General features: G+C 51.2%; 3 protein-coding genes across 9 annotated transcripts in view; 1 reads left to right on the forward strand and 2 right to left on the reverse strand.

The window, feature by feature from the left end:
* Positions 1-24,385, forward strand: LOC101718528 (Leucine-rich repeat-containing protein 29). Its single transcript, XM_087205294.1, is given in 10 exon segments — positions 1-73; positions 3,479-3,580; positions 13,254-14,102; positions 14,104-14,247; positions 15,544-15,588; positions 15,590-15,760; positions 15,891-16,034; positions 16,224-16,441; positions 16,539-16,694; positions 16,919-24,385. Coding segments are annotated over 9 exon segments (1,833 nt in total). The 5' UTR covers positions 1-49; the 3' UTR covers positions 16,675-16,694; positions 16,919-24,385.
* Positions 19,394-24,054, reverse strand: Elmo3 (engulfment and cell motility 3). Of its 7 annotated transcripts, none has more exons than XM_087205268.1 (20): positions 23,681-24,054; positions 23,492-23,532; positions 23,334-23,406; positions 23,064-23,191; positions 22,782-22,951; positions 22,589-22,688; positions 22,333-22,484; positions 22,177-22,255; positions 22,025-22,075; positions 21,826-21,948; positions 21,494-21,625; positions 21,290-21,391; positions 21,078-21,186; positions 20,835-20,971; positions 20,589-20,752; positions 20,369-20,481; positions 20,171-20,275; positions 19,986-20,068; positions 19,823-19,909; positions 19,394-19,734 (listed from the first exon to the last, which is right to left on the reverse strand). In XM_087205268.1, the coding sequence occupies exons 5-20, from the start codon at positions 22,853-22,855 to the stop codon at positions 19,522-19,524; spliced, it is 1,824 nt and encodes a 607-aa protein (XP_087061394.1). In that variant the 5' UTR covers positions 22,856-22,951; positions 23,064-23,191; positions 23,334-23,406; positions 23,492-23,532; positions 23,681-24,054; the 3' UTR covers positions 19,394-19,521. The 7 variants fall into 7 exon arrangements, 6 of the variants coding, with proteins under 6 accessions (XP_087061394.1, XP_087061385.1, XP_004843109.2 ...); XM_087205259.1 differs by having other exon boundaries at positions 20,414-20,481; positions 23,141-23,191; positions 23,681-23,869; XM_004843052.4 differs by having other exon boundaries at positions 23,141-23,191; positions 23,681-23,869.
* Positions 24,168-25,973, reverse strand: part of E2f4 (E2F transcription factor 4) — a 6,689-nt gene continuing 4,883 nt past the window's right edge. Inside the window, exons 8-10 of the mRNA XM_004843047.4 lie at positions 25,440-25,487; positions 25,198-25,242; positions 24,168-25,094 (exon numbers count right to left, since the gene is read on the reverse strand). Of these exons, the coding sequence (XP_004843104.1) occupies positions 24,979-25,094; positions 25,198-25,242; positions 25,440-25,487 (209 nt within the window). The 3' untranslated portion in view covers positions 24,168-24,978. The remainder of the gene's footprint in view (positions 25,095-25,197; positions 25,243-25,439; positions 25,488-25,973) is intronic.

A 25,973-nucleotide genomic window follows, 5' to 3' on the forward strand; every position in this document is an offset into this window, starting at 1 on the left:
CTACACTTACCAGAAAGCCTTGCGCAGAGGCAGAGACTGCAGGGATGCGATGGCGGAGTCGCTGCCCCTGGAGGTGAGAGGAAGAGGTCCTCAGGCCTAGCACTGGACAGGCCCCGCCCTCGGGGTCCCGAGTTTCGGGGAGGGGCTATCAACTTGCCCTGCAGCTCCCGCCTGGTGGAAGCGACCCGCCCGGCGGATCCCGGGACCTGCAAGGTCTGGGTAACGGCCCTGATTTTGGGCCACTCCATCCCCTTAGCTTGGGGAACCATCCTCTCTTCCCCTTCGGCCCCAGGAGATCGCTGCCCTGTTACTTCACAAGAGTAGACCTCCTGCCCTACCCCCTTCCCTTGAGACGGCCGTCTCCTTCCCCTCAGATCTGGAAAATGTCCGTTCCATCCCATCGTCCCAGTAGGGTAACCGATCTTATCCCCATTGGCCCCTTGGGATTGTCGCTACATTTCCTCTCCCTGACAGTGGGGAACAGACTGCACCCTCCCCATCAACTCTGAGGATGGTCCCTGAGGTCCTTCAGCGAGGACAGACTTGCTGCCCAGACCCTAGTCCTCTAGGTGATGGCTCCCCTTACCCCTTTCACACCATGAGATGTTTGCTCCCTCTGCTTAGCTAGGAGCAAGAATGCTCTACTCTCGTGGGCCAGGAGACAACAGATTTTATTCTTTGTGGCTTCTTGGAATGGCGTCTCCGCTGTCCCTTTTGTCCTGAAGGTTATCAGCTCCCTCCTGCTGCCCATGATAGATATGACACTCTCTAATCAGTCCTGAAATGCTCCCTCTTAGCAAAAATAGACCTTCTCCCACTTCAGTGAGTCGCCTTCAATGGTATCCCTTTCCTCTTTGGCCCAGAGGATATCCATCCATCCCCGAGGATCCCATGGATGACCAATCATATCTCTTTTAGCCCCTTGGGAAGTGGGTCATGGGACAGCTATTCCATCCTCATCCACTATCTCCTCTAGTTCCTCTACAAAGACTACCCTCTTCTCAGCTTTATGAATCATGTCCCTGACCCCAAAGATGACAGGTTTTTTTCCCTTCTCCCTTTACTCCTGGATTAGCTACTCAGCCCAGAAGACAGGATGGGCACTACCTTAGTTAAGGAAGGCTTCGCTGCCACCCCCTGAGAAGGATGGCTTGGTCAGTTCCAGTCCCCATCAGTACACTCTCCCCATGCCTTCCCTCTGGCCACAGCTGTGAGAATGACCATCAATCATTCTCTTCTTAGTAATGATTTGCTTTATCTATCTCCCTACTCCTTCCCTGAGCAAATCTTTGGTGAAAATAGACATAGAGTACTGTCCATCCATAATTTAATCGAGTAAATTCTGGCTGAGCATCTATATGCTCAGCAACTGAAAAGGGAAGGAGAGATCAGAATGGGCTGGTGAAATCAAACTTAAGGAAGGACATCTTAAGAAAGAGGCCCAAAAAGACCAAAAAAATAAAAAAAGGCATATTGTGTTTGTAGGACAGTAGGAAGGATGGATTGAGGAAGCTCTGAGACCAGCACCCCCAATTAGGCATGGAGGCCTGGCAGTGCTGACCCAGGAGTGGAGATTTTCCCTGGAGAGTACTAGGGAACACTGAAGGTTTTCATTGGGATATGCTGAAACTGAAAACAGTTTTTTAAGGAAAATTAACCTAGAACTATAAAAAGTGTAATACCAAGAATGAACTTGGTGGCAAGGAGGTCAGGTGGGATATTGTGAAAGAAATCTAGGTCTGGGATGGTGAAGTCCTGAGCTACTGGGGTGGTGACATTGCAAAGGTAGAAATATCAATAACATCATTCCAACAACTATTTATAGATCATCTAGTCTCCATAAAACTAGATATTTTTTAAATCTACATTTCACACATAGAGGAACTGCAGCTTAGGGAGGTCAAGTATCTTGCCTGAAGTCGTGCACCTCAGTTGTGGTAGAGCTGGGATTTGAATGAGTCTAGGTTAGTCTGGCCTCATTTCATGCACATTTATGGGAGTAAGAGACAGAAGAATATGAGTCTGATGTATTACCAGGATGATCAATTGGGGTATACTCTTGGCATTGAAGGGGGAAGTTAGACTGGGGGCAAAGTATGAATTTCAGTTGAGATTAAAGTAATGGTGAGTTGAAGATGTAGCTCGTAGCTCAGTGGCAGAGCATCCCAAAAACGTGATGCTGAACAGTTTGAATGAAAAGCCCAGTGGACACTGGCAATGCTGGACTAGCACTTGGCAAATAGGACAATATGAAGCTATCAAATTGTTAGTTATTCCTGTTTTTGTAAACGATCAAAAGACCTAGGTCTAAACTCTGAGAGCCAAAGAAAAAAAATCCAGAGCTGGGGATTTAGCTCAGTGGTTCCACTGCCTGCCTTGCAAGCGCAAGGACTTGAGTTTGATCCCTGGTACCTAAAAAAAATTTTTTTAAATCCAGAAACAGGACATTGAAAGTGCTGAGTAAAGGCCTAGAAAATAGTGTTATAGGACTCAAAGGGAAGATTCTAGAAGAAAAGACTAGTTAATATCAATCATTCCTGACCTCACAAGTGACCCCTCTCTGAGTTCACTTTAGAGCCTCCAACCTCAGCACTTCCAGCCTCCTAGAACAGGTGGCGGGAGGACCAGAGCCTCCCAGGCTGGGTGTTGCTGGGATCGTGTCTTAACAGTTAGCTGAGAAAGTGAGTTGGTAGTGGAGAAGATGGGGAAAGAGAGGGATCCCAGAGCTGGCACTGTGAGGACAGGAGGAAGGAGTGGGATGTCACAGAATCAAAGAAGTACCTGACTTGCTGTGCTCTAGATCTATGTAAAACACTATTCTATGTTATTTCTCATAGCAGCCTATTTACATCTCACTACAATTGCCATTTTACAGATAAGGAGAACCAGTCTCAGAGAAGTCATTTGGCAGAGCAGACGTTTGAATTAGGTTTATCTTGCTCCAGTGCCCCATGGACTTTCTACCAAACTGAACAGAAGTTTGATTCTTGGCTTTTTTTTTGAGACAGAGTCTCCCTATGTAGTCCAGGCTGATCTTACACTTACTGTGTAGCCCAGGCTGGCCTCGAACTTGTGGTGATCCTCCTGCCTCAGCCTCCTGAGTGCTGGGATTACAAGTGTGCTCCACTATACCAGCTGAGGAAGTTTGATTCTTTTTTTTTTTTTTTTTTTTTGGTACTGGGGATTGTACTTAGGACCTTGTGCTTTCGAGGCAGGCGTTGGAATCACTGAGCTAAATCCCTGGGCTGGAAGTTTGATTCTTAACTGTTAGCACAAAGGTCCACTCAGACAGGGATTTATAAAGATTTATTCACAATAAAGATGCTTGAGGGAGAAATGAGTACGTCCTCACGCTTTGGAGCCAAGATGAATGAGATGCTCTGATCCCCTCGATAAACCCATATTGCTATCAGCTGGACTGAGTTTGGAAGCCCTCCCAGCTCTAACAGCCCCCAAATGCCCTGTCTTTTTCCTTCAGATGCTCACATATATTCTGAGCTTCCTGCCTCTGTCAGATCAGAAAGAGGCCTCCCTTGTGAGTCGGGCTTGGTACTGTGCAGCCCAGAATGCCCTTCGGGAGGTAAGGTGCCCACCCACCTGCCCATCTTCTCTCTCACTTCACCTTGCTCGTGGCTCTGCTCCTATAGTGTCCATCCATCCATCTGTCCATTCATGTATATTATACATTCATACATACTGGCTGCGGGTACAAAGCTGGGGCTATATAGATGAATATGATGCAGTCCCGTAAAGAGCTCATAGTCCAGTGAAGAAGAAAGACTAGTAATATGAGTGATCAAAATACCATGCGCTCAGTGCTATGACACTGGAATGAAAGGGACATAAAGAAAGGCATCTGAAGGAGGTTGACCAGCAACATCAGGGAAGGCCTCCTGAAGGAACAAGATGACAATGAAAGTTGGTCTGCTAGGATGGATAACAGCACAGGTGGAGGCACCAAAGTGTATAATAGTTCTGGAAACAACTGAAACTGAGATATAGGTGAGAAATGTCACTAGAATGGGGTCAGACTGCAAGCTGGAGATGTGTGAGGTGATAGCTTGGGCTTTGCCTGGTCACCGTCACCTTTAAGGAATGTTAGGTGAAGTGAGTGATGGTGTGTGATTTGTGTCTTAGAACTCTGCAGTGCAGAGTGGACTGGAGAGGGTGAGTCTAAGAGGGCTATGGGGAAGCAGTCCAGGCAGGAGGTGAATGCAGACCATCAATGCTAGTTTGTTTGTTTTTTTGGTTCCGGGGATCAAACTCAGGATCTTGCACTTGCAAGGCAGGCAGCAGCACCACTGAGCTAAATCCCTGGCCCTATGCTAGTTTTAATGATAGCTCTTGTTTTAACTTAGCTTTCTTTTATTATCAGTGAGGTTAAACAGTTTTTCCCTTTAGCTGACCATTTTTTTCCTCTCTTGTTTGTTCATGTTCTTTATCCACTTAACTAGTAAAGTCAGTATTTTTCTTACCCATTTGTATGAACTTTTTAAATATTAAAGAGATTAATTCTTTATATGTTTATTGAAATATATTCCTAATATGGTTGGCTTTTAATTTGATTGGTAGATATGAGTTTTTATTTATGAGATACAGAAATTAAATTTCTCTGTTGCCTCTGAACATGCCTTTTGTTTTTTGTTTTTGGTGTTTTGAGACAAGGTCTCTCTACGCAGTTCAGGCTGGTCTTGAACTCACTATGTAGCCCAGGCTTATCTCAAACTCATGGCAATCCCCCTGCCTCAGCCTCCCAAGTGCTGGGATTACAGGCATGCGCCACCACAGCTGGCTGAACATACCTTTTCTTTTTTATAGCTCTTGTTGTTTAAAGATCCCTTGCCTCTTCAGAGATTTGGTATATACACTCGTATTTCTCTTTTTCAAAACAGGCTTTTAGAGTAGCTTCAGGTTCACAGCAGAAATACTTATTTCTTATGGTTTGAGTTTTTATTGGTGAAATTTATTTTTTATTGGTAAAACTTTTTTTTTTTTTGTACAGGAGATCGAGCTTGGGTCCTTGCGCTTGCACAGCAGGTGGCGAAACCACTGAGCTAAATCCCCTTCCCCTGAAAAACTTATTTTGATTTGTGTTATGAGGTAAGAAGCTAACTGGGTTAGTTTTCAAATAATCCCAACACCATTTATGTCTAATATTCCCCTTTCCTGTTGGGTTGGAATTCTCCTCAGTCACATAGAAATGTATATGTATAAGTGGGGTCTATTGTTGAATTATTTAGTGTCAGTGATCTTAGTGTCTAAAGGAATTTGATTTGATTCTAGATTTGTTGAAAATTTAAATTATGGGATAAATAGTGAAATGCAGTTGGTAGTTGGATTTCTGGTTGAGGAATTCAAGGGAAGTTCTGTGAAATAAATATAGATTTGGTTTCATTAAAGAATGGATGGGCCAGGCGTGTTGTTGCACACCTATAATGCCAGCCCTCAGGAGACTAAGGCAGGAGGGTGGGTCACCACAGGTTTGAGGCCAGCCAGGGCTACATAGTAAGAGTTCAAGCCTGGGATTTGGTTCAGTGGTTCCACCGCCTGCCTCGAAAGCAAAAGGTCCCAAGTTCGATCCCAGTACCAAAAAAAAAAAAAGTTCAAGGCCAGCCTAAACTATAGCAAGACATTGTCTTAAAAAAAAAAAAAAAAAAAAAAGAATGGGCGCCAGGTACCATGGCACATGCCTGTAATCTCAGCTACTCAGGATGCTGAGGCAGGAAGATCACAAGTTTGAGGCTAGCCCTTGCACTTTAGCAAGTCTCTGTCTCAAAAAATAAAAGGGGCTGGTGATGTAGCTCAATGCAAAGCCCCTAGGTTCAATCCTCCAAATGCCCTAGGGGAGGATACCAGTCTAAGGTCCAAGGGACAGAAAGCAAGAAACATCTATAGAGCTATAGAGGGGTCTGGGGAGATTCCAGAGAGAGGAAGGCACAGAAGGCCAAGGCAGGAGAGCACTGAAAGGATCAAGTGGATGATTAATGGTGTCAGAGCCCATAAAGAGTCCAGCAAAATAAAGAAAAATAGTGCCCATAATATATATATATATATATATATATATGTGTATATATATATATATACACACATATATATATATGTATGTATATTATGGCCCCCAAGGAGGCCACCCATGGCTTCAGTGATATCTAGCATCTGGGAAAAATGCCAGGTGGGTTGAGGAAAGGAATTTCTCCCATAGAAGAAAGGAAGTAGCCAGAAATGAGAGATAGAGGTGGGCTTGACAAAGAGATTTTTTTTTGGTACTGGGGATCAAACTCGGGACCTTGCACTTGGGAGGCAGGCTTTGGAACCACTGAGCTAAGTCCCTGGCCCTAGAAAGAGATTTTGATTAGGAGAAATCTCTTTTTTTTCCAGTACCAGGGATTGAACTCAGGACTTTGTGCTTGTGAGGCAGATGTGGCTCCATTGAGCTAAATCCCCAGCAGGAGAAATCTCATGTGTTACATATTGAAAGGAGAGTGTCCCTACAGCAGGGATGAATGTGGGGCGGGAGAGGTCAGGAATGGTGAGTGTCACCGGAGGTGGTGGCAGAGACCAGCATCAGTGCACAAGGCTTAATCTTGCATATGATGGAGATGTCATTTCTTCCTGAGGAAGCTGAGGAGTGGGGGTGGAAACATGGAACTATTTGCAGAGATCTGCAGAGGAAATTCCTCAGATGCATCTCCTTCCTCAGTAGCCACTTTATTTGGTGAATTTGGAGGCCAGGATGTCTCAGGAAAGTGAGAAGAGGGCTCAGCAGAGAGGTTTAGCATAGTCACAAGGCTGAAGGAAGATGGAAGATTACTTGAGATACCCTCAGATATTTCTGTCTGTGCCAAGCACTGTGCTGGCCTCTGAGGAGGTGAAAGTGAGGCATACAAACCATTCAGCAGTTCATAGTGAGAGGGAGACAAGCCCGAGCAAAGAAGGGTGCATTTGGAATCAGCAGAGTATATTTGGAATGGAGAGAAAAGATTCAGAAAAGACCCCATGGCGAAAAAGACTCAAGAGAAATAAATATTTGCCAAATTAAAAAATAGGAGTAGGTGAGAAGTGGGGACTTCCCCCTCCCCACAGCAGCATGAAACAGCAGTCAGAAATGGGGCTTGCCACAGAATCTGAGGCAGGAGGATTGCAAGTTCAAGATCAGCCAGGGAAATTTAGCAAGAACCTGTCTCAAAAAGAACAGTCCATATAGCTCAGTGGTACTTTCCTAGCATTAAGGCCCTTAGTTCAGTCTTTAGTACTACACTAGAAACACAGACACACACGAGAGAGAGAGAGAGAGAGAGAGAGAGAGAGAGAGAGAGAGAGAGAGAGAGAGAGAGAGAGAGAGATCCCCAGAGTTAGGCTGAGAAGGAGTGGGCATAGGAAGAGGTGGGTGGAATAAAGAAGTAGGCCATGGTCTGACATAGGCTTGAATGTCAGCCAGGAAGCTTAGCCTTTGTCCTGTGTACAAAGTGTGAGAGCATGGTCAGATTTGCTTTTTGGAAGAATCACATTACTGATAAGATCAAGGATGGATTGGAGCCAGAGAAACTGGAGGCTAAGACCCAATGAGGAGGAAGCTCTGTGACATTCCTGGCAGACAATAAGGTGACCAGAATTAGATGGAAACAGTGAGTTGCAGCAGAGGGACAGAATTCAGTTTATCAAGAAAGTGGAGGGCCTGGGATTTAGCTCAATGGTTCCAGACCCTGCCTCGAAAGCCCAACGTCCTGAGTTTGATCCCCAGTACCAAAAAAAAAAAAAGAAGAAGAAAAAGAAAGTGGAATGGAAAGGACTTTGATCATTGTGATGTAGGAGAATGAAGGTGATTAGAAGTTTGTGAGAGTTTAGGAGAGCAGAATTAGGGATAAAATGTTAATTCTCTCTCTCTCTCTCTCTCTCTCTCTCTCTCTCTCTCTCTCTCTCTCTCTCTGGAGGGTACTGGGCATCAAACTCAGGGATGCCGTACCATGGTCCTATATCCCAACTCTTTTATTTTGAGACAGGTCTTGCTGTGTTACCCACGTTGGGCTCGAGCTTTCGACCCTCCTCCCTCAATCTCTGAAGTAGCTGGGATTACAGGGGTGTACCACCATGCCCAGCAAGGTGTCAAATTCAGATTTGGGCATGGTATATTAGGGTTATCTGGAGAGAAGTCCATGAAGCAGCTGACTGCTAGGGTGTGGTGTTCAGGAAAAATGATGTGGACCAGAAAGAAAGTAGTTGGAAGGATTGCCTCATGGGATGAAGTACAGTGTCCCAGAGGGCACACGAAGATGACACAGTGAGTGTATATATGTGTACTTGTGTGTGCTGTCCAGTGGAATGAACCAGTGGGAGCCCACTCATTTTTAGGGGGTGGGTACCGGGCATCGAACTCAGGACCTTGCACTTGAAAGGCATTTGTGGTGCCACTGAGCTAAATCCCCAGCCCAAGGGAGCCCACTCATTTATGGACCAGGTCTCTCTTCTTTGATAACCCCAAAAGAAACCAATGAGTGGGCTAGAATGTAAAAAGACAGCAAGAAGGGCAGAGTCTCAGAACCGAAAGAGGCAACATCAAGAGGAATAGCTATTGACCTGCCATTACAGGTGGCTCGGCAGAGAGGACACTGGGAGGTTGAAGAGATGTGTGACCCTGCAGGTGGCGGGCTGTTGCCAAGGATGAATGGTTGTGTGGTGGTGGGGCGGAGGGGTGAATGGATAGGGCAGGCAGGGGATGGGGGTTGGGGTGCAGGGGTGGGTACTGGCGCTGGGTGGCTAGATAGGATGTAGGTGTGCCCTTTAACTCCAAGGCTTGTGTGACTGGAAAGGGAGAAATGTGTGAAGAGAAAAAGGACTACAGATTAAAAGTACTTTTTTGTTGCTGTTTAAATCTTTATTGTTAGCTGAGTGTGGTGATGCATGCCTGTAATCTCGGCACTCTGGGAGGCTGAGGCTGGAGGATTGCAGTTCAAGCCCAGTCTTGGCAGTTTAGTGATTTTAGTGAGATCCTGTCTCTAAATTAAACAAAAAGGGGAGGGGGGAGAAGGAGTGCCTCAGTGTGAAGGTCATAGGTTCAATCCCCAGTACTGTGCATGTGCAAACATACAACACACACATACACACACACACACACACACACACACACACACACTCACTCTATTGTTTGTGGCCTCTAAGGAAGGAGCTGGAGAAAGGCAGGAAGTGCTAAGCAGGAGAGGTGGGGACAGTTTAGCAGGCCAGAAAGGGGTTGCCTGCAACAAAAAAAGCAGGGAGGCAGGACGTAAACAGGGAAAGGAAGAGGGTTCTCACCTGATGGCTTGGTTCCTTTTTGAAGCAGAACAGGTCATGTCTGAGAAAGCCTGCGGGGGCCTTGCTTCAGTAGGCTCCAAGCTGGAGATGGTGGGCTTGGAAAAAACTGTGTGAAACCTGAGAAGGGAGTGGGAGGCTGGATGGGGGAGGCTGGTTATGCTAGCAAGAGGGGACCAACTTCCTCAGCACCATTCTGTGTCCCCAGCACCAACCCCAAAGAGGCATCTGCTCTCCTTATTCCTGGCCAGGCAGAGAGAGTGGACACAGCAGTGTGATGAATGCAGGGCAGCCAGCCCTCAGGAGAGGTAGTGGAGGCAAGAAGCCTCCTGGAGACCAAAAAAGAGAGCAGGAGAGGCACAGTGGACAGCCAGGCCCCTGGCCATAAGTGAGATAGAGGGACAAGGAGAGAAACAAGGAGGGAGGGAGGAGGCTAAGGTAAAAGGCTGGGGTCTTGGGAGTCCACCATTATAGACCCAGGCTTCTCCAGCTACCAATAAGTGCCAGATAGAGTATTGACAATGGGACCACAGGCATCGGGGACCTAGAGCCCTGGCCATACCTCGACACCACTGTATCCCAGAGAGCATGTGCAGAATGTGGGCAGGAACTATCTCCCAGGATCCAGGGTGGGCAGGAGGCAGTGCCCAGTCACTGATGCTGTGGAAGACACTGGCCTATCAAAGCCAGGTAGGGGCCTGTGTCTCTCATGGCCAGGCTAAAATGCTGGACCTGATGGTTTCTTGTTCCCCCTGACCTGTTCACTTAATCCTAGTTTGTATCTAAGGATGCAAGTAAAGGCAGTGCCCCCACAGGTACCCAGACTCTGCCCAATGCCCTGGGGAGACCTATTGTCTGCCCTTGGGTTGGTCCCTGTGGAACAAGAGCAAAACACAGCTCAGGTTGTGCTCTCTGCTGCTCTCTCCTGCCTGAGGGGTTTAACTCCTCTTCAGTGACCAGTGCCCCTGAGGACCAGGCCTACAATTCCCCTTGGTCTTCTGGAGGAGAGTAGATGTGTTAGCTTTGGATTCCTGTACTGAGAAGAGGAAAGCACTTTCTCTATCAGGTGGTTCTCCAAGCCTGTGCACAGGCCTGTGGTACTCGTGCAGAGCTTCACTAGGTACCACAAAAACCTGACCTCCCACACTCAAGGGACTTGTATCACCTTTAGAAGGTTTGGGGTCCCAAATTATTTTGCAGTTGCTCCTAAGATGTTGTAGGGGGAAAGGAGGAGAAGAGGGGGCTAGATGGTCCTTCTGTGGATGGGACAGCTGAAGTTGGAGCAGTGCCCTTGCAGTCCTCTCTTGGGCCTCTAGAAGCATCTTCTTAGGGTCTGGGAAGGACCAAAGTCCAGAACCCAGGATCCCTGCTTCTTCCCTCTGCTGTGCACCCACAGAGATAATTATCCCTAAAGTGCTGCTCCTAGGATCCTGCCTCCAGGTCCAGCTGACCTCGGGCAGGGTAGGCCACTAGGTGATGGCTTAAAGCAGTGGTGGTGAACTTATGGCATGTATGCAGCAGTGGGCTGTTTGTATCATTGGAAGCTCCAACACCTTCTTTTTTTTTTTTTTGTACTGGGGATTAGTGGAAGCTCTAAAAGGTCCACCATTTGATTAGAGGCTGCTCCTCCCCACAAAAAAAAATCATGGAGGCATGGAGGGGGACCAGAGGTGGTCTCAACCCTCTTCTCTCTCTTGGGTGAGCTTCAGGCCAGCCCTGCCTATTTATTCTGTGGCTTTTGCTGCCAGAAGCCAGCCCTGGCCTAGGCCCTGGGGTGACTACCAGTGGTTTTCCTTGGCTGTTTGTCCACCTTATTCATAGGGAGAGGGTAGGAAAAGAAAAAACATTCTTGGCTGCTCAGGCTTTGAGGAAGGGAAAGAAATTGAGTACCTGCACGTGCCCCTGCCAGAACTGGAGCCTGCAGGGCTCTTGGGTTCCTCAGCACATGTGAATGGTGGGGGTGGGCACTGCCTGGGCAACCAAGCTGCTCCCAGCTCCCTCACCCTTGCTCATTTAGCATCAAACTGACTCATCTGTTCTGCAGAGCTTGGCAGTGGCTGGAGACATGCTTCTCCCTTCCTTTCTACAACCTGCCCTCTGATCTTTTCCTCTCTATCCCCAGCTCCATCCCATACTTGGATCTTCTTCAGCTCTCCTTAAATCTGAGCGAGGGACCAGGACCTTGGACCCACAGCCCCACCTCAAGGGAATCTGTCTCCTCTCACTGGGAAGGACCACAATCCAAAGTAGGGTCTGGAAGGTGAATCTGGCTGATTCCTGATTGCTATGCAGAGACCACGAGCTGGGTCCATCTCTTATACACACTCCCCACCATGACAGGCATGGGTGCCCTTCTGTCTGGTGCAGAACCCACACCTAAGAATGAGTTCCACGCTTCCTGGAAGAATCCTGTTGATAAGACTTTGCAGAAGCCCATTCTGCCTGTCACTTCTACTCTTCTCATTCCTTTTTCGTGCTGTTCTGTGGGATGTGAGCAGGAAACAATGGGATTTTTTGCAGTTACCAACAAGGTAGGTGTTTGGGGGATCTTGCTTTCCTGCATCAGGACCATGATGATACTAAAAGCCTTGTTTGAGTACCACTTGCCTGCAACCTGAGCAAGAGGTTGGGAAACCAGGGCTAGGATTTTAGAATCCAGGCCCTGTCCTCCTTTCCCCATAAACCTATTCTGCATAAATTGACTTCCTCTTGGCTCCCTCTGACACAAAACCTCGGAACATTCTACCTCTTAGCATGGAGGTTCCAGACTCCTTCACATGCCAGCTTATTTCCATAACTTTGCCCTGAGTTTGCCTTTGGGGTCCCACCCCACTCCATACACCTCCCATTCTTTCTCCAAAACCCTCTACATCAGAGCTGGTTCAACTACCTTGGCACCCCTGAGACTTGTTCTATTACATCTGGCCCACTGAAATTGGAGGCTTCTCTTTCCTTATCTGGACAGATGATTGTCACCTCCAGAGATGTGCTGGAGGGATCCTCAGAGCCCAACCCCTATAGGTATTCACACACACACACACACACACACACACACACACACACACTTTTGCTTACACACAGAACCCATTTTTTTAAACATTCATGTGCCTGAGACACTCTGAGGCTACCAGGGAACCTAGGCTTCACTGCCTTCCCTAGACCTCTGGCACCTAGGCCACAGAGAGTTGTAGTGAGTGACACCTGCATCACTTCTTCCTACTTCCTGTTGTTTTTAGGGCTATTTATATGTTCTCTAGAAAGTGGGGAATGCTGGGTACTTGGCCAAGGCCAAATTCCTGGAGTAGGAGACAAGGTTTGTGGATCTTAGGTCCTCCTTCTGAGAGTCTCAAAGGTTGGGTCCAGCATACTTTGACCTTCCATCTTAGGGAGGTTTTATTGAGCCCCCTTCCCGGTAACATCACCTGGAAGTCCTGTGTTCTCCATGCTAACTCCCCACTGCGTCCCTGCCCCCTGAGGCATCCAGACCTATCCTTCACTGACCTTCCTGTGTGCTCCTGGAAGTCGTCTCCCTTCAGACCCCAGAGTGATTTATCTTTCTGGCTTCCACTTTTTTTTTTTTTTGAGATAGGGCCGCGCTCGCTCTCTCTCTCTCTCTCTCTCTCTCTCTCTCTCTCTCTCTCTGTGTATATATATATATATATATATATATATATATATATATCCTTAATTCATTATCTATCTATCTATCTATCTATCTATCTATCTATCTATCTATCTATCTATCTGTCTATCTTTAAACTCACTATATAGCCTGGGGTGGCCTCAAACTCACAGGAATCTTCCTGCCTGAGCCTCCCAAGTGCTGAGTTTACAGGCATGTGCCACCACATCCAGCCCTAGTCCCCACTTCTTACCCAAATCCCCTTTAATCACACAAGACATCACAGTGAGTCCTCATCGTGGATGGGGCCTTCCTGACCTAACCCCAGGCTTACTGCTCCCCTTAGGCAAATGTTTGATACAACATCCCAGTGTCCTCTGCCTCCCTCCCAGCCATCAAGAGTTTGGGTCTCAGGGGCATCTCCTGCATTAGCCTGACCAACTTGGATGGCTCACCTACCTCACAGCAGGTGCTGCAATCTGTTGCCTACCACCTAGGCCTGCACCTGCAGAGCTTGTGCCTAGGTGGGGGCAGCCCCACAGAGGCATCCTTTGTGGCCCTGATCCTAGGATGTCCAGCCCTGCACACCCTTGTCCTCAGTGGCTGTAACAGCCTCTTCATATCAGGCATGCTGTTCACTCAGCCTGAGATGGCACAGAATGTCCGGCAGGCATTGAGTGGCCTCTGTGAGCTCAACCTCGCTGGCCTACGAGACCTGGGTGACCTCAGCTTCAACCAGCTCTGCAGCTGTGTCCCCAACTTGGAACACCTCTCCTTGGCCTACTCCCACCCCACCTTCCAGCTAGGTGCAGCTCAGGGTCCTATCAGCCCTCAGGACTCCGATTTTTCCAAACTCTCCTTCTGAAACGTGCTCCGATTTGTAAAAGAGCAAGCTGGCAGACTGCATGCCCTGGACCTGAGTGGCACTGGCTTGCTACCCAAGGCCCTGCAGGCCCTGGGCCAGGTGGCTGGGCTGCAGCTGCAGGAGCTGAGCTTGCACAGCTGCTGGGACCTCTCCACAGAGGCTGTGGCCACCCTGTGCCACCAGCAACCAGCCCTTACCTCTCTGGACCTCAGTGGCTGCTCAGAACTGACTGATGGGGCACTCTTGGCTGTGAGCCAGGGCCTTCGGTACCTGCAGCGCCTAAGCCTGGGGAAGCTGCAGCGGCTGACAGACACAGGGTGCACAGCCCTGGGGGGGCATGTGGCAATTTCGGAGCCTGGACATGGCTGAGTGCTGCTTGGTGAGTGGGCAGGGACTGGCCCAGGCCCTGGGGCCAGTGCATGGAACTCCACCCCCACTGATCACCCTCAGGCTGGCCTACTGTTCTTCACTGAAGGTGAGCGCACCATACTCTCCCTTTCTTCTCAGGGTGGGGGCTGGGAGAGCTGGGCCTGTGGCTGCAGGAACCACTAGTGTTTGCATCTGAGAAGTACTAGTTACAACCGAACTTGGGCCACAGTCTAGAAGATGGTGCTGGTGCACCTCCCTGAAGCCCCCATTGTGGGGTCTAGCAGAGGGAGGTTCAAGACAGCACCTCACAGAGAGTGACTGCTGCAGACTTGGCAGGGGCACTAAGGACAAGTGTTCTGAAGCAGGAAGGCTAGAGAAGAAGAGGGAGGCAATGGAGAAGCATGGCAAGGAAGGAGCACTGAAGAAGGTGTTTAGGCAGAGTCTGTGGGAGATAATGTGACATGGGAACACAAGGGCCACTTTCTGGCTGAAGACTTCTTAGGGCTCAACCCTGTCTCACTGGGCAGCATCTCTGTCTAAAAATGTCAGTCACTAGGGCTGGGGTTTTAGCTCAGTGGCACCAAGCCTGCCTTACAAGCACAAGGTCCTGAGTTCAATCCCTGGTACCAAAAAAAGAAAGTCAGTCACTTTTTAGTGGATTATTCCTTTAACTTATCACTGGGACAAGGGTATACCCAGACTAAAATGTCAACCTTATTTTGCACCATCTCTTCTTTGCTCATTCCATCTTCTATTGGCCACCAAAGTCTTTTAGCTGCTCTCCAACAAGATCTTGCTTTGTTGTTCAGGCTGGCCTTGAACTCACTATGTAGCCCAGGCTGACCTCAAACTTGTGGTGATTCTCTTGCCTCAGCCTCCCAAGTGCTGGGATTACAGGCATGTACCACCACACCCCGCCCCTCTGCATCAAAACCAGTTTCCTCTGCTCTGCCCTTAGATCCTGGTGCTCTCACCAGACTTCTCTGCCAGGTGGTGGCCCTCACCACCACCGCCACTTCAGAGTTCCACTTCAAATTCTGGAGGGAGCATATCTCATTGGCTCAACTCATTGGCTGGTGCAAGGGTCAACTGTTCACCCCTGGTCCAGTGAGCTGTGAAGCAGACAAGCTTCTATCTGCATTAGAAATTTCCACCTGTATCCTTCCTGGCCCACCCTTAGAATAGGCCTTTTTCCTTCAGCAACGTCCTCCAGGCATCCCATCCCCACAACCAATCCTGTCTACTCCAAACTTTCACAACCAGCACAGGGACCTGGGCCCTCTGGCATTCCCTGTTGTCTTGGGGCAGAAACCTTGGACAGATCCCCTGCTAGTGACCCCTGCCAAGCCTGGTAGCACAGGCACAAGCTGCTACTCCAACCTCCTTTCCACCTTGCTCCTAGGATGCCTCAGTGCTGTCTGTGACCTCAGCACTGGGCCCAACTGTCAAGAGTGCAAGACTTATGGTCATATGTGGCCCTCACCAACAGGACCATACAGGCCATCTGCACCTACCTCACCCACCTCTCAGTCCTGCGCCTGGGCTCATGCAAAGCGCTCCAAGACTGGGGGCTTCTGGGGCTACGGGAACCATCTGAGGAACCTGCATTGGGTCCCCAGGTGAAGACCCTGGAGGTCAGGGAGGGTGGGTCAGCCCCTGGGCTCACCTGCCTTCCTCCTTCTTGAGTCTCTAGGAGCATTTAAAGGCAAATTCAGAAATGACTTGAGAAGCAGGGGTTTCTTCCCACAGCTGTACTCAGAGCAGGAACATCAGGCTTCAGACCCCGAGGAACCCTTTCTCAAGCCACAGGGACCCTCCCTGCTCATGCTGCAGGCCCTGCAGGAGTTGGACCTCACAGCCTGCAGCAAGCTGACTGATGCCAGTCTGGCCAAGGTGTGGATAGGCTAAGGATCCTGGGGCTGGAGCATGGGGACTGGTCTAATCCATTTTTTACTTGGAAAAATGTACCTTTCTTACTGGCTTTTGGTCACTCCCCTGAATGGGGACAGGAACCTGGAAGGGCTCCAGGCTCTGGGATTCAATGCCATATTCCACCCACTGGCTCTACCCTCATCCTTGCAGGTGCTCCAGTTCCCCCAGCTGAGGCAACTGTCACTGAGCCTATTGCCAGCGCTCACAGACAACGGTTTGGTGGCTGTGGCCAGGGGCTGCCCTAGCCTGGAGCACTTGTCACTGAGTCACTGCAGCTGCCTCAGTGATGACGATTGGGCCCAGGCAGCTGGGTCCTGGCTCAGGCTGCAGCACCTCAACTTATCCAGCTGCAGTCAGCTCACAGAGCAGTGAGTGGGACTGGTGACAGAACAGATGGAGTCACAATGCAGGGGTGAGTTGGGGTCCCACGATGGGTCAGGCACTTAACCAGTATCCTCCTCACAGAACACTGGACACCAATAGCCAGGTGTGCAAGCAGCTCCAAGTGTTGGATGTGGCCATGTGTCCTGGTATCAATGTGGTGGCCGTCAGGCACTTCCAAGCCCAGCTGCCTCAGGTGACTTGTGAGGGGCTGACCTGACCCTGACACTCTGAGGCCAGGTCAGTATCCATCCCTGCAGCTCAGCCTTCTTCATCCCATAGCCCGCCCCAGCCCAAGATTCTGCACCTGGAGTTTGCCCCAGTGCCTCTTGCCTCCCTCTGCTATAGACTCCTTGTCTAGGAATGGGGGTGGCACCAACCCAGGGCAGCCCAGGGGACTTCCTGTTCCAGCCTGCCCCTCAGCTGGGCAGCAGCCTATTTTTAGCTACATGTCACCACCACAGGCCCCTGGAAATGCTAGCTACATGTTGCTGCCACAGGTTGCTTCTGTGCTCCACTTGCTCCCTTGAGGTACTCATCCAGCTCCCACAAGCACCAAGCTTTAGCAGCCAAGTTGATTTTACTGTAAACCCAAACAAGATTAAAAATTCCAGATCTTGCCTCTTATCTAAAGTTCGCAGACTAAAGGGTCCTTCCCCTCCCCACCTCAATTGACCCAAAGCCCCACAGGTGCCCCTGTGTTGGCCTCAGGGCTGGTCCACACTTGTCTAACTCAACCAGGTCCCAGCTTCTTCCCCACATGGTAGGAAGCTCTGAGGCCTTTCCCTGCACAACACCCTGTCATGCAAAGGCCTTGGTCTCAAGCCAACCCCAGGAGGAACTGATTAATGATGCCTGATTCAATGAGCATGTCTTGAAAGGGACGGGGCAGGGAGGAAGCATCTCTGGGTGGAGGGGTCATTAGAGGTCATCTAGACCAAGCCCCTAAAGTACCAATGACTTCTCAAGAGCAGCTCTGAAGGGCCAGGGATTTAGCTCAGTGGCACCACGCCTGCTTTGCAAGCACAAGGTTCTGAGTTTGAGTCCCAGTACCAAAAAAACAGTATCAAGCAGCTCTGAGAAAGGCTGTCCAGCTAGTCTTCCATATATCCACATACACTGTCCACCTATCTGCTCATCTGTTCTAGGAGCAGCTAGCTGGTACTCTATGGTTACCTGCAAGCACTGTGCTTCACGTGGGAATTCAGAGATGCCTAAGCTCTCTTGGGTTCCCTTCAGGCCATCTAGGGAGGCAAATAAGTCAACAGGCAGAGTCAGTCCAATATGCAGGTGTACAGTATACAAGTAACAAGCACCTAGGGCCTAGGCATGAATGAATTTGACCTAGAGGGTCAAGGAATCAAGGCAGTGAAAAATGGGCAAGAGGAAGGGAAGGGAGCAATCCAGGCAGAAAGGACTACAGGGATGCACGTGGGCAGCTAGAGCTGCCACTGGAGGGGTGTAGAGGGGATGCCAGCTTGGACCAAGCACCAAAACCCTTGCAGGGCACAGGCTCTCAGTTGGAAGGGCTAAATCACAAAATGTTTTCAACCTATCCAGCTCAACATAGTGCTCAATCATAGTAACCTGGACCATTAGCCCATGGACATAGGAAGACACTGAAGAATATAGGGTGTGTGTGTGTGTGTAATCATACCCAATTTATGGATGAGGAAGCAGTTGGAAGCCATTATTGAGATGAATGGAAAAACAAGACTAAGCTGGAGGTCAGGAGGTTGTTGCAAAGATGGTGACATGGACAAGGGACTAGAGACATTGAGAAGGAGGAACTGACAGTATCAGCAGACTAACAGCATTTTGGGATCGCTGCCCCTGATTTCCACTTTGAACTCAATAGCAGGCTGTTCTAAGTGTGATGGGAAGTCTCAGAACCTGGATTTCTGAGGATCAGAAGTGTAGCTGAGGGATGAGGGGCAAGTGCTAGCCCAGCATATTCTCCAGATCAGGTGCCATTTCATCAGTGTTCAAGGTAAAACATTGATGGTTAACACTTAAACCATATTTGAGGAGGAACTGGGAAGTAGTGAGTGGCATGGAGAAGGAAATCAGGGTAGGGGGAACGTTCAACCTGCCCTGTGAATCCTCTGAGCCGGTGTGGTCTTCTTTGCCTCAGGGACTTGAGGTCTGTGACCACAGCCTGATCTCCAGCTGAGCCAAACATCCCTTGCCACTTTTTTTTTTTTTTTTTTTTTTTTTGGTACTGGGGATCAAACTTGGGTCCTTGGCTTGAGCAGCAGTGGCAAAACCACTGAGCTAAATCCCCGGCCCCCCTTGCCACTTCTGCCCTCAGGGCTTCTGGCTATCTGTGGCCTCCTACTCATCCACACTCGAGTTAGGTTTTAATCAGAATGCAAGGCTTCCTGCACAGAATTCCCATTTGTCCGCATCACCCAGATGTTCCCACCAGATTTGGGATGCCCTTGGGAACCTAAAACTTGCTCTTCAGCAGAAAGCAGTCCCAGCTTCACATCTCTCCCTTCATGCCTCTATCCAGAGGCCTCCAAATCCTACAGAGGATATAGGACATTGCCAAGCAGGGTTAAGGACTAAAGTCAGACTGTCAGGAGCCTTCTGAAAGCATGGCTCCCAGACTATCTGTGCTAACCAGGAAGACATCCATTCGGACACTGCCTCCTACCCTGCTACTTCTCTCCGATCTGTTGCCCCCAGACCATAGTCCATCCCTGTCTGCAGGCCCAGCGCTGAAGGAGGATGAGGACTCATCTTGGAGAAGGGCAACAGTACCAGCCTGGCCCCACTTCCCTTAGAACACCAGTGCCCCAAAGTAGCTGCCAAGTTTGTGATCCTGCCAATGTCTTATTTCATTCACTAGCTAAGTCTGAAGACAGAAAAGGATGACTGTCCCTATCTGTCACAGGATTGGCCCACAAGGTTCAGAGCTGGCTTGACACAGTACCTAAAGACCCAAGAAGACTTTATTTCTGTTGCAGCATTTGCTGTTCAGGGTGCCTGTGCTTCTCTACCTTCCACTTTCTGTGGTTGCTGTAGCAGCAGCAGCAGCTGTAGGCTTTGACCAACCTCACAGTCAAGGTTCAGCGATGGTGCAGTCATAGCAGAAGTTGAAGTTGGTGGGGGTTGGGGGAACAGGTGGTGGCTGGTCAGGGATGGGCACATTCTCCAGCTCCAGCAGCCGCAGCTTGGTTTCCATGGTCAGCAGCTGCTCTAGATCCAGCCGGGTCTGCTCGCTGCCCATGGGGCTACCCAGCAGGGCACTCAGACCATCTGTCCATAAGTAGAACTGGGGACAGATGAGGCCAGGTCAGTGAGGGTCTGCCCATCTGTGCCCTCAGTCCATCTGTTCATCTCAGCCTGGCCCTGACACTTACATCCCGTTTGGAGGGGGCAATGAAGTTGAGGTATGCTTCTTCCTCACCACGGTCATAGCTGATGGAGAAAGCCAACTCATAGAGGTCCTAGGGAAGCAGGCAGCAGGGACACTTAGCAGGAAATGGGACAGGCAGGAAGAAGCCCCTGATCCACTGTACTCACCTTGTTCTGCTTCCCAGAGCCCTTCTCCCTAACATGGGGGCAGTCCTTGCCCATCAGGAGCACCCTGATGTCAGCCACAGGGACTGCAGGAAGAAGACTGGGCTGACCACTGGAGCCCTAGGCAGCCCCAGGGCATGGGTTATCAGGGGAGAGTGTGTGTTGAACCCTGGCCCTGCCCATCTTACGCTGCTCAGGCAAGCTCTCTGGGGTAGGTGGGCCAGTGCCTTCTTCTACATCACCATACTGAAGCACCTTGTGGTTGGGGGACAGGCAGCAGAACCACAGCTTGTCTACATGGGGAATAGGAAAGAGGGAAGGAGTGATGAGAAGGGCCCTGACCCCAATCCAGCCACAACCCGTCCCTCCTTGGCCCACTCAGGGACCCTGGCGTCTCCGGCTGCTGATCTTGTGGAAAAGCGCCCCCTCACAGAGGCGGAGCAAACGCTGCTGGCGGATCAGGCTCAGGAGCTCTGGCTTCAGCTTCTCCCGAAGCTCCCTGGATAGGAGGTGGGGAGTCACTTAACCAGGAATGACCTGGGACATGGCCCACAGGGTACCTGGGAAGATGTAAATTAGGACTGTGGACCTATCCTAGCAACTCACAGTATGGGAGGGGCCAGTGTCCCCTCCAGGTGTAGCCGTTCTGTCTGCCGCAGCCGAAGCACCTCCCCATAGGTGAGTGCATTCACCTTGGTCCGGAAGAGCTCCAGGGAAGTGGGCTTCAGGGCCAGTGTGCGGGCCAGCTGCTCCCGCACCACCTGCATGACCTGGGGCCACCTCAAGCTCAGCTCTGGGCTCCTGTCCCAGAACAGCCCTCTACCCTGTCCTCCCAGCTCTCACCCTACCCACCTTGTCAAAATCCTCCTGTGTAGCCCTCATCTCCTTCCAGGTCTTATTCAGCAGCTGGATGGCTACACAGAAGAGCTCATGGAAGCTCTGGTCTTGGCCGAAGAACATGGGCGAGAAGTCCTGGGCTGTCTCAGAGCCTGGAGCGGGGGGGCAGGAGGGGCTCAGGGAGAAAGTGTGCAGCCCCTGGCCCTCTCTGCCCTTCCGTCCCCTGTCCCTGGACACACTGTGCCCAGCCTCACTCACAAGGCTCCCCAATGTGGAGCAGCTCGCACAGCAGCAAAGTCAGCTGGATGCTGCTCCGGGCAAAGGGGCACTCATGCTTGTCTTCACGGCTGCTGTTCTCCAACACGAACTGGGGTGGTAGGAGCAGAGAATGGGGCAGAATCTCAGCTAAGCCCATGGGGACCCTGCCAAGGGAGGGTGCTGCCATCCCTCCCTCTCATTCTGTCACCGACCCGGCTGTATGCGCTGGGTGCTTGTCTGGAGAAGTAGAGCATGTTGTCCAGGGCCAGCAGGCCAGGAGGCACACGCTCCAGGTCCTGTGCTGGGTTGCTGTTCTGGAGGGGTGGGAGCACAGGCAGCTCAGGAAGGACTGCAGCCTCTGGAACAAGCACAGCCTGAAGGACGTTGGGGTGGGGACTTGGGTAGGGGTCACTCACAGAGAAGCCCAGTTTTCGAAACTCTCGGGCACAGAGGGAACGGCGACGGTCAGCACTCAGCCCAGTGCCCAGGGACTCTCCCTCTGGCTCAAAGGCAGCCTGGCGCAGGGCCTGCAGCTGGTCTCGCTGTTCCTGGGATCATTGTTTGGGGAGGGGGAGGGTGTCAGGATGTTATGATCATATATTTGAGATGGGGGTAGCTCAGTGGTACAGCACTGGCCTAGCATCTGCAAAACCCTGTGTTCAATCCCCAGTACCTCACACACACACAAAAAGATCACATCCAAAGCCAAGTCCAAGCCACCCTTAGCCTGTCCCCACCAAAGACATACCTGGCTATAGGGGTCAACTGGTGTCCGCATGCGAGGCTCCAAAAGTCCCAGTGTAAGGGCCTGCAGCACGTACAGATGATGGGCCATCTCATCACCCAGTGGCATTGCACTATGGATGATGCCCTGGAAGACAGGCAGGCTGTGGGCTCACTGGGAGAGGAGCCATTGGGAGGGGCCTCGGTGGGCTAGCCCTTCCTACCTTGTAGATGAATTGACGAAGGTTCCTTTGCCATAGGTAGTCAAGCATGTGCTGAGGTGGGTGGTAAGGGGACTTAGATGATATAGCCCTAGAGTGGAGCAGAATGCCCATCAGCTGCCACCTCCCCATCCAGCCACTGGATGAGTACTCACCTTACGTTCAGCATGGCTAGCTCCCTGCAACAAGGCTGTCAACAATGCCATGGCCTTGGTTTGCAGCTGCTGGTTCATCCTATGGAAAGAGGTGGGCAGCTGAATATCCAGGGTCCAGCCCTGCTTCCCCATCTGTACCCCACCCCAGAGGCTTACACCTGCAGGTGCACCAGCAGCCTATCCAGTGGCACTTCACTCTTGACCACCTGGCCTAGGGCAGGGCTGCTCAAGGTCACACTCTCCAGCAGCCGGAGGGCCAGGGGCTGTACCGAGGCATCCATCAGGTTCATGTTCACATAGCACACCACCTTTAAGAGCAGTAAGGGGTTGTCCCTACCTTGCCAGCATGAACAGCCAGATCCTGGCACTGCCCTACTGCTCCCACCCACTGGCCTTAGAAAAGCCCACCCACCTTCCTGATAAAGGTGATGGTGAGCGTCTCCCAGGATACCACGCCATGCTCCATGAGCTCCAAGAAGGTCCTCAATCCAAGGGCCAGCACCTCCCCTAGGCTGGGGGGAGGGGACACATCTGGGGCTGAGCAGGACCACCCAGGATCTCAGGCCCCATCATGTCCCCCCAGCCCACCACAACCCTGTACTCACTCTTCCCCATCTTCAATGATCATGCCTAGTCTCTGAAGCCCATCACGACGGATGACCTCCTGGGCAAAAGTCATGTCTGAGGCTAACAGGACGAGGTGCCTCAGGGCTTCCCGGCGACCTTCACGACTGGAACTCTGCAGCCCACCCAACAGCTGCTCAGCCTCAAGGTCCTGGCCAGGGTGGAAATAGAGCAAAAATGAGATTGGACAGAGGTAAGGTCTGAAAGGGGGAAGGTGTCCACTAGGTGGCGCACTGCTGGGCTTGGGGCCAGGGCCTCCAGACCTGGGGCAGAGGCCCACAGGCAGAAAGGGGCACAGCAGAGGGGTGGTCAGGAGAAGGCGGGCCGAGAGAGACATTACTGGGGCAGTGCTGAGACACAGGATGCTGCCATTCTTGATTTCCACGCGGTTCTGGAGGAAAAAGCGGAAAGGGCCAAGTCAAAGGGCGCTTTGAGGAATGATCAACTAGGATGTCATTGAGGATTTGGGAGTCAGAAAAAGAAAGTTCACATTCAAGGAGTCATAGGGTGGCATGTGAGGAAGGGACACTCACATTCTCCGTGATATATCTCCTGTGCCCGTCAGCAAACTGCAGGGCATAGTGCTCGGAGTGAGTCAGGCTCCACCTGCGGGGCGCGGACCTCAGGGAGGCTGGCAGGGGAGCCTCGGCGCCCGCCCCTCCCCCATCCCGCCCAGCCCCCCCATACTCACGCGTCGCACACCTCCTTTAGCACAGCGGCCAGCGGCTTTGCCTGTAAGTGGAACTGTCACTCATAGAGCGGGAGTGGGGACAAGTTGGAGGAGGGACTTGAGGGAGAGGTAGAGTGGACTATCCTGAGGGGAAGGAAACGACCTAGAGGTGGGCAGTGGGGTGCACGGGGGCTAGACAGGCCGGATGACCTGGTCCAGCTGGATGAGCTGCGGGATGGCGTCACGCATCTGGACGGCAATCTTCACCACGTTCCGTGGAGGCGCCATGCTCCAGACCGCCGTGAGTGCCTGCGCTTTCCACAAGCCGCACTACCTCCTGTCCAAGGCGCACCTCGTCTCGGGCCCCTAGAGGCGGGGACGTCCCTGTCTGCAACCTCGTCTTAGTGGCTCAAAGTTCAGCCCAGAAGTTCTCACTGGCGGCCAGGCGCTGCGGCCTTCCCAAAGGAGCCAAGGCTAGTTCCGGGTTGGAATCCCAGGAGCTGAAGGGTAGGACCGCGCCTGCCCTGGCCCGCCCCGCCAAGGAGGCCCCGCCCCGTGCCAAGGTGCAGCAGGTGGGGGCTGGGAGGGCAGGTTGCCTGAGGACGCCCCACCTCCCATTCCAGCAAGGTGACCCACCCAGTCCCGCTACCAATCCAGCACTGTCCCAGGGAGAGGCCCCAAAAAACTACATCAGAGATAGCCTTAGGCATGGTCTTTATTCAATCAGATACTGTACAAATATTACAATTTCCTTTTGTTGCAAAAAGTATAAAAATAATCTTTATATAGGAATTCATTCATTACTGTAAATCTTTCTAAATCTTTGTAAATGGCTCTAAATGTGAATAAATGAATAAATGGAAATAAGCGGGTACCAGGAGGTTGGCCCAATCCTCAGGGACCCACCTGCCCAGATTCCTAGAGACCTCATTTCCACCTGTTAGCAACACCCCCACACCTGGGCCATCTTTAGGTTCCTAGGGTTCAGGGCCCAACAGAAGGGGTGGGGGTTGGGGGAGGTGACATGACGGGACGACAGGATGGGATGGGACACATGAAAGGTCCAGGGGAAACTGTAGGGTGAGCAAGTGGGAAAAGAAGGTAAGGTGGTAGCTGGCAAGTGCCCAAGCTCTACCCCACCCTTCCCTCCTGGTGGGGGTGGGGGAAGCAGGAGCAGGGCAGTGGGCTAGACAAGCTGCCCTATGTGGGCACTGACCGGTCTCTGCCACTGGGTGGCAGCTGGCTGGGGCTAGGGAAGGTTCCAGAAAAGGAGAGGCAAATGCTATGGCTCCATGGTGGAGAGGACTGAGCCCCTTTCCCCACTCTGCTAGCAGCACAGTGCAAGTGCAGGGCTGCAGTGGGAGGCGTGGTCAGAACTGTACAGAGAGGGAAGGCTGGGGAAGCCAGGAGTCTGTGGCTCTCAAGGTATGCAGGTGTGGGGTGGCAGGTGTCCCCAGGCAGCCCCAGCTCAGTCTGGGTCTCAGCCACACAGGGCACGTCCTTGTCAATCAGAGGTTGAGAACAGGCACATCAAAGAGATCACAGACACCTTCACTCTCGTCCAGGTTGTAGATGTAATCGTGGTCTCCAGGAGGAGGAGAAAGGCGGAGGAGGGGGGCAAACACTGCAGAGAGCACTAGACTGAGGGCCTGAGCCAAGACCCCATCCAGCAGCCACCCAACTCCCTGCACACAGCCAACCCTCCCCCCACCCTCCTGGGCACCCACCTTCTGAGGACATCAACTCCTCCAGCAGCTCTGAGCTCATGCACTCTGAGAATGGAGAGAACTAAGTTATATGTGGGCTCCCACCAAGGTCCATGAAGGGGGCTCCCATTCCTCCATCAGAACCTTTACCCTTTGCCCTGGGAACCAAGCACAATAAGGTCCTCAGAAGGGCAAAAAACCCAGCCATAGCACTCAATAAGCTGTGCCCCTTATCCCTAGTCCTGGGGTGGTACATGGCCTACCTCGTGTAGGGTCAAAGATTTCTGACAGCTCTTTGGGGAGTTCAAGAACTGAAAGACAAAAAGCCGTGTTCAAGGCAGAGGTTTGGCTTGGTCCCACAAGAAGGACCTGCCTCAGATCCTATACCACTCATCTCTGGGGCTCCACACAGCTGAGGAAATGTAGGCCCTGCCCCAAGCCAAGCTGGCTGGCTGTTGGTCTCCTCTGCTAGACCTGAATGATTCAGAGCTAAGCCCAGGGTATCAAAGACCCATCACAGGTGATGGGTACAGCCTCTCTAGGTCAGAGGCACTGCAGCAGGTCAATGGACTCCCATCCCTCACTGGGCTGTGTGTGTGCATCCTGTCTGATGGAAGATGTCCCATATGCTTCCACCCTTGCCAAGCACCTGCTGTGTGCCAGGCTCAGAGTCCACATCCTGATCCAAGGAACTTGGCAGAGATGGTGTAGACACTTTGGTAAGGGATAGTGCTACAGGGTAATCCCACTACAAATCTTTGACCATGAGAAAACATATGGAAAGAAGAAAATAAAAC

The sequence above is a fragment of the Heterocephalus glaber genome, unplaced genomic scaffold, assembly GCF_053883595.1.
Source record: "Heterocephalus glaber isolate CG9 unplaced genomic scaffold, H.glaber_assembly_v1.0 deba00000071, whole genome shotgun sequence".
In the NCBI taxonomy this organism is placed as follows: domain Eukaryota; kingdom Metazoa; phylum Chordata; class Mammalia; order Rodentia; family Bathyergidae; genus Heterocephalus; species Heterocephalus glaber.

Bases quoted from the DNA above. Each gene is read 5' to 3' on its own strand.
- Elmo3 (XM_004843049.4), bottom strand. From the start codon at position 23,758: ATGGCGCCTCCACGGAACGTGGTGAAGATTGCCGTCCAGATGCGTGAC. The intron at 21,187-21,289 runs GTCGGTGACAGA...CTACCACCCCAG, and splicing joins CACCCAGCGCATACAGCCGG to TTCGTGTTGGAGAACAGCAG. The intron at 20,276-20,368 runs GTCCCTGAGTGG...TTCCCCATGTAG, and splicing joins CAGCAGCCGGAGACGCCAGG to ACAAGCTGTGGTTCTGCTGC.